Here is a 7,641-nt window from a genome sequence, read left to right on the forward strand (position 1 = left end):
TCATGTTCTCTAAATTCTCTCTCTTGCAAAAGTATTGTTCATGCCAAGTTAACTAATTGCTATGTCTGTATGTTGTTACCTTCAATTATGTTCACCCGCTATGCTCACAAAGTAATTTCTCAAAAGTACTCTCATTAATTTCTACTACTCTCAAGTTAATAGGCCAATTCCATTACAATCCCTTTGTAATCTACTTCTTGTTTTGAAGTACTAAGCCATTGAGTGGCTGCTTTCTCGTGGACGTAGCCCACATTGGGTGAACCACGTATATCGTGTGTGCTCTCTCTCTCTCTCTCTACTCTATAATCTCTCTTGTGTAAAAATTTAACTCTCTCCATTAAGTAAACTACTCAAATATCTACTTAGTGATGTCATATTCCCTAACATGTAGTGCGACACATACCGGATCAAGTAGTGCCTGACACGTGGCCGGGGAGGATTGTCGGAAGCCCTCCTTGCTTTATTAATAATATAGATTAGTGCAACCATTACAAGATTAATCAATTGCAAGTTACAAATTTGTTATAGGTACAATAATGCGGGGTTGAATTTTTTTGCAATGACAATATTGGCTATATTGCTAGGAAGGAAACTGATGTCTGATACTATCTACACAGAGTAGCCAACCCTTGGTGGTAGCCACAAAAGTGTGAAATCATCGGTTCTTCTCTCTCTACCTATCAGCGTTAGTGTGGGAAGATGAGCTTTTCAATCCACTTTTGCACTTTTCACTAGAGGAGCCTTCACTTTGTGCAATGCTCAAAAGTCCCCATTTTACGAGAAATTTACTATAGAATCTGTCCATTAAAGGCATGCCATCATGCCTTTTGTAGAAAGAAAAACCATGAGTGTGGGGCAGGTAGTAGGGAGAAACTTTATACATATCCATGTATTTACAAGTGCATATTGCTATACATTACACCCACAAGGGGAAACTATGGGAACTACCTTCACGTAAGAAGCGTAGCTCTGCTGGTGAGGCCTTTGTGATGTAACCCCAAGGTTGAGGATTTGAGGCTCACGAGCTCCATTCTCGGTGGGTGTATCATTATGAAGTTCTTATTGTGTAGCTTGTAGATGATGCTCAATGCTCATCAAAATGGTAGGTTAGGAGGGCCCATGCCTTAACTTTAAGGCTAGTTTAAATGGAGAGAGAGAGAGAGAGAGAGAGAGGCGAGGGTCATCATTGGCATGTAGAGATAAAAAATATTTCTTTTTCAGACCCAACCAGAATCGAGCCCCCCCCCGAAGAAGAAGTTGCTGCTCACTTTATCATCAAAAAAGGCGGGATGCAGGGATTGAACAATACTTTATGCACTCGAACCATATGATTTTTTGCTATGCTACTTATCATTGGCTGTCAACATTGTGCGCTTGTATAATATGCCTTGCTACCTCCGTCCTGTGTGAACAAGCAAGGTGGAGGAAGCAAAACTGGCAAGGATTGTAGGCAGGCTCGTTTGAACCCGCCCTAACCTTGGGCGACCAACAACCTACTAGAGAATGGGTAGCCATGTTTGAGATTTACAGCCAGTTCACTGGAACAATGGCGCTCAACCGGTTGCTGGTTGGCAACCAACAACTATTCAGTTCACATGGAGAGCAAAAATTCTGGAAATGGACTGAGAAATGGCGTTCTTATCTCTGCAAAACTTAAAAAGTGAACGAGTTTCATCGTTTTCCGTGGTTTCAGTGTGCTCCACCTCCTCCCCTAGGAGCAACATGTTTGGAACCAACTGCAAACTTTTTCTTGGCGGAACCAAAGTGGTTCACATTTCTGGTTGCCACCGGAGCTCCACGTGAACTAGCTCTTAGTAAGTGTGTATGTCCGATTATTCTAGAGCATTTTGTAGTGAAGAAGGTGAATTTATCATTCACAGAGACACATAGCCTACTCGCAACATGGATCGCTACCTGTGGTTTGCATCGGCAGACGCACATGCGCCTGTCGACTGGTTTGAGACTTCCAGCGCCCACGTCTTCAAATTAGATGTTCCTGGTACGCTATGCCGTTTCAATCTGTTTTGGTGTGTGTGTTTGTGGGTCTGTGTGCGCGCCAGCGCGCCTGCTTGAGTCATACGGGACTTCCTTCTTCACAAGTGCGCCTCATTATTTTGTAGGTATCAGCAAGAAGTATGTGCAAGTGCATCTGCATGAAGATGGTACCTTGGAAATCAGTGGGGAGTTCAAGAATGTGGAAGAGAAAGGACCTGTGACATGGTACGCTGCAGAGAGGTCGCTTGGCCGATTTGTTCGACAATTTCAACTCCCTGATAATGTCAAATTGAATGATGTGAAAGCTGTAATTGAAGCTGGCGTGCTAACCGTCACTATCCCTAAGAGACACCAGGTGAAATCCGCCGCCAGAAATGTGCGTGTTATAAGCAGGCTTTAACAAACCTTGTTGCTACTTATTTAATGTGCTCTTGCTGTTGTAATGTAAAAAGGAAATGGTATAGTGGCCGACAATGTGCGTCTTGCTTTGTTAGAAAAAATGGAAAAAGAATTTATATATGGATTGTCATTGTGTGTCTGGTCTAAGCCTATCATAGATGAGTCACCCCTTTGTGGTCTTATTGCAAAGTTTACTACATCAGGAGTGTCGGGTGCTCTCAATCAGTTTGCATGAGTAGGCGGTATCCATTGCCATGGAAATAGCACGTCTATGTATTCTTTGGATCTTTGTAGAGTTGGTTTTGACACAGACTTGGGCAGTTATATTTATCAGCTACTTTTTGAAATAATTGTACCTCATGCATGGTTGCATGTATACCAGTTATTTGTCGTACATGCAACTATGCAACTCTAACTGATGCACGCATGCCTTGTGTAACTATGTGAAAACGCTGATTTTTGCATAGTTGTGTTAGTTAGATATTACTGATAACTCTACGAAAATACTGATTTTTGCATAGGTGCGTTAGTAAGATATTAGTGATAACTGGTGCATGTGCCTCTTGTAACTATGCCAAATTGCCTGATTTTTGCATAGTTGCATCAGAAATATATTATTGTTAATTGGTGCACACGTTTTGTAAATATGCCAAAATGCCCATTTGCATAGTTTCATCTGTCATATCAGAAGTCAGAGAATTGCGATCAATGCATTGATGGGCAAGAAGTGCCTCCATAAAATAATCTTGATCATTGAATGTAAGGGGAGCAGATGTATAGTATGCGCACAGTTGTATATTTATTATAGGTATCATCAAACAGGGATGGTGAAGGTTGTCTGCTCAAATCATTCGCTGTGTGGTCTCGTTACAAGATATCTATTATGATGTTGTAGGTGACCCAATGCTTGAAACGACCGTTTTGTCTAAGCCTTGTTTTAAGCTCAAGATAATGAAGCGACCTGGATTTATGGAGATATCTAAGGTATTTACTGCGACTTATAACTAAAATGCCCCACTCTTAACCTTAAAAGTGAATAACAACAGGTTATGTGAGCATTGGAGGGATCTTTTTGGCTTTCATACAAGTCTCCTAAAACAAGCCTTAGTGAACAAGAGAGTTAGGTGAATATTTAGATTTTTAATCATTCTTGATGTCTATGGTTCTACCTTTCCATGTGCAGCCTTGAAATTGTCTTTGTTTCTTTGTTTGCAAATGTGTCCCTTCATTTGAAAACTTCACATGGCTTCCTTTCCATTTTGTTGTTTTGAAATGCCACAATGAGTTGCGTTGATTATCTGTCAAATAGTTCTTTGCAACATGCTTCTTTACAAGGTAAGGGTGCATTTTAAAAAGAATCATAGATGCCCGGTATTTACATAGACAGGAATGCACAAAATGTGGGCCAATGCCCTTATGATTGCATCAAAGTCATAAACAAAGTGGAGCTTGTGATTGATTTCCATGATATTTTGGTAGGTTCCAAGGTTTATGTTGTTTGGGAGGTGGGACGATCTCAATTCTTTATTGTAATGTTATCAAGGGGTGCAACCTTGTGTGCCATGTGGGAAGAGCTCCAATTCTTGATTGTATTGCTATAAGGAGTGCAACTTTGTGTGCCATATGTTGTCAAAAAAGGCTACCACTTTCCCTCTCTAAAAAATTGTATTCTTGAAAAGCGAGTCTTAAACTAATGGTTGTGCTTCTTCGCCTTTCTAAGATGGCAACTGAGAGCAAGAGGCCCAAGATAGTGCAAAATATCAAGAATCGGTTCAAATGTATACACTCCTCATTTTGGTAGAAATGATACTTACCAAACGCTGGTAAGCAATCATATTTGGCCTTGTAGGGTGTGGTGTAGCTTTGACTATACGTCCTTGTCTTACAAGGAAGCATTGTATAATTTATCAAATTTAGGAATGACATCACATTACTCATCCTACTCTTAACTCTACTATTGTGCCATAAAGTTTTACTATCTGACTATTATTGCACCACGAAGCTTAAGGAGGGAGATCAATTAAGGTGTTTGGAATCAGAACTAGAGTGCTTTGGTAGTTGTGTTCGCATTGACTTGATCCAAATGAATGAGAAAAGAACATGTTGGAGAGGAGGAATGGGAAACACATCCAGCACACAATCTATTGTCTCCCTATAGTCTACGGTATCCACAACACCCCTAACCTCATAAAAAACACCTTCAAAATAATCAATTTGCACTAACAGATTACCATTTGTACACCAAACAATACACACTTGCTCGGCAGGACCATCACACGACACAATTTGACCCCAACAATTCGTTTCACCACTCCCAGCACACCCAATACCTCAATTTCACGCCTTAGGTGCCACACAATGGTCCACGGGCACAAGTCTCTCATGACACCAACACACCCATAGAGCTAGAGAAAAAAGAGAGGGGTAGGGAGAATCCGACACAAGAAAGGAGGAATGGACACTGTTTTGCTCAACACAATCCACTTACAACCAAATTACCACCAAACGACGGGTCGTCACGGCCTCGTGGGTTCTGCTTGGCTCTTGCAAAAATCTCGAGTGCAAAAAACCCCATGAATTGGGTAGAAAACATGTTTTTGTAGAGCCTCATAGGCTATTTTTAGCAAGTCGATGAGCATCGGCGAGTTCTTTTGGTAGGTTTGCATGCAAACTGGCACTTGTCGACATTCCTCTTTCTCTCCCTCACTTGCCTCTGTATCACCGTGGGAAGGCCCCCCAACACTAGTGCTAGCACTAGTGGGGGTCCCTCCCCCCCCTTATCCTTCAAAAAACTTGGGCCGTTTTGGGTGTGGGACAACACCCTACGATTGGCTACGTCATCATCACGTTTGACACAACCAACACCGTCGATCGACAACAACACCGAACAACGCCACCAAATCGCTGCCTCGCGAGGCTGCACTACGTCCAAGGGCTGCTATGTAGAGTTGCCACCGTAACGCGCTGAAAGCTCCAAGGTGCCACTTCCGCACGTGATGCCCATAGAAAGGGAGCGCTCCAGGCTATATAGGGTACCTTTCGGCCTATGTATTCTGCATATGGGACAATGTGGGCACCACGTGGCAGCTCCACAATACCCCATCCCTCGAATCTCTTGAAACTCCTTTTAAAAAACCATTAAAAATTTTGTATTTTCCGCCCAACTTCAAAACCGTGCTAATGTCTGCTCCAAAACCCAATGGTCGAGCCACAAAAACCGGCAAAGAAGTCCCATTGTCATAATAACTAATATCTAATTCTCCTAAATGATTTTCTCATGTTAAACTGATCATTTAATATGGGGAAGGGCCAGGGGAGAGAAAGCTAGAATATTGGTTAAGCTGGCAGACCGGCCACAATAGGGATCCAAAGGGGGGGCCATCTGCAAAAGAGCAATGTGCAACAATGGGCTTTAAAGACCCTAAGGTTCAACCCATTAAGACTTCCAAAATGCTAAGGTTCCAAAATTCAAAGGTTGTGTCCAAAGGTCAAAGATTAGGAAAATTGGATGCTTTGTGTGTGTACAAAAAGTCTTCAATGAGTTCTACATAGGAGGGGACGAGCCCTGGAAGTAGGGGATGTAATGGAATTGGCTTATAAACTTGAGAGTAGCAGAAATTATGAGAATACTTTTAAGAAATTACTTTGTGAGCATAGCGGGTGAACATAATTGAATATAACAACAAAAAGATAGCAATTAGTTAACTTGGCATGAATAATACTTTTGCAAGAGAGATAATTTAGAGAACATGACAACAATTGAGGACCGGATTTATGTGGAGGCGTCCCCTCCTCCAATAGGCATTTGTATTATGATTTATCCCATTACGAGAGACTTGTTACAATACAATCTTTGTGTTCCTTGTGACCTAGGTGATGCAATGAAGATAGAAAACTTCATGCATCACAAGCATAACATAAACTTTGAAGAAATCTTTAACTATCTCAAGCCTCAGTCCCAAGACCTCAAACAACTTAAGCTTGGGCCGGGTTTCCACGTCAAGTACCTCAAGCTTGGGCCGGGTTCCCACTACAAGCTCAGCCCTAACTTACCTAAGGTCAAAGGACTTTTACACTAACTATTAGAGGTCTTCAATGAAGCTAACCCTAGGGTCTTATGCTCCATTGTTTAGCCTTGCTCTTTGATAGACCATCTCTCATTTGGGCCCCTTTACCATTGGCCCTGTGTTGAGATTGATCTATAAGCACATGTCTACATTTTAACCCTTGTTCCTGTTTATTCTTCCACATTAAATGATCAGTTTAATATGAAAAAATCATTTGGGTTGGTTAAATATTAGATTTTATGACATTACCTCTTTCTTGAAATCATAGTCAACCTCGACTATGAGGTAGAAGAGATAAAGCCTTAGTCATTAGTCAATCTCACTTAAGCGGGTAGAGGATCCCTTTTTACACTACGACATCTTTCCAAGATGGATGATTAATCCATTTGGTGCTTGGGAGACATAGCTACCGCAAGCATGTCTGCTCTTTAGTCCATTTCATTCTCCCAAAGTAGAGTGACAAATTCTACTTGGTGTTTGAGAGACGTTGTCATCACAAACATGATTCTAAGCATGCATACTATTTAAATTTGTGCACGATAAAAAAGAGAACTAGTCTTATAAGACAAAAACATGGGTCATTTAAAATAAATTTGTACATTTGCTTACTCTAATGTAGCATTGTAAGTATTGACAAGGTTCATACTATCCTTAATCTATATTCCTTGCATCCATCTAGCATCTTCAAAAGGATAATTTTTGAACTTAATAAGATACCATCGGATAATCTTACCATGTCGAGTAACTTGTCTTCATGCGGAAGGATAGCTTCGGGTTGTAGAACCTCTTCTTGGTCTTCAACTTTGGGAGGGTCTTCGATAATTGGTTCACTTGGTGGATTAAGTAGACTCACATGAAAGGCATTGTGTATGAGCCAATGGTTGGGCAACAATGAGTTGGTAAGCCGTCTCATTGAAGGGAATCAAGATTTGGAAAGGACCATAGTATCTTTTTGCTAGCTTAGCATAATAATTTTGATGACCCGTAGGATTTTTGCCCGTCGTTTGTCTTAATCGAGCCTTAGGAAACTTAAGCAAGACCCAATAATTTTCTTTGAATGTTAAGGCCCTTCTGTGGTTGTCAGCAGAGCAACTTTTTGTCTTTGTTGAGAGATGGATATAGCCTCTTTAATCTTTTGAAAAGATTCTTGTAGGTCACGGCTATACTCATCGACGATGAA

General features: G+C 41.1%; 1 protein-coding gene across 1 annotated transcript; it reads left to right on the forward strand.

The window, feature by feature from the left end:
- Window positions 1–1,845: 1,845 nt before the first annotated feature.
- Window positions 1,846–2,529, forward strand: LOC147460812 (17.6 kDa class I heat shock protein 2-like). Its single transcript, XM_086499520.1, has 2 exons — window positions 1,846–1,999; window positions 2,121–2,529. Exons 1-2 carry the CDS (start codon window positions 1,903–1,905, stop codon window positions 2,393–2,395), a joined length of 372 nt encoding a protein of 123 aa, XP_086355646.1. The 5' UTR covers window positions 1,846–1,902; the 3' UTR covers window positions 2,396–2,529.
- The last annotated feature ends 5,112 nt before the right edge of the window (window positions 2,530–7,641 follow it).

The sequence above is a fragment of the Adiantum capillus-veneris genome, chromosome 3 (genome assembly GCF_014529385.1).
Source record: "Adiantum capillus-veneris isolate H3 chromosome 3, ASM1452938v2, whole genome shotgun sequence".
In the NCBI taxonomy this organism is placed as follows: Eukaryota; Viridiplantae; Streptophyta; class Polypodiopsida; order Polypodiales; family Pteridaceae; genus Adiantum; species Adiantum capillus-veneris.

Bases quoted from the DNA above. Each gene is read 5' to 3' on its own strand.
- LOC147460812 (XM_086499520.1), top strand. From the start codon at position 1,903: ATGGATCGCTACCTGTGGTTTGCATCGGCAGACGCACATGCGCCTGTC. The intron at 2,000-2,120 runs GTACGCTATGCC...ATTATTTTGTAG, and splicing joins CTTCAAATTAGATGTTCCTG to GTATCAGCAAGAAGTATGTG.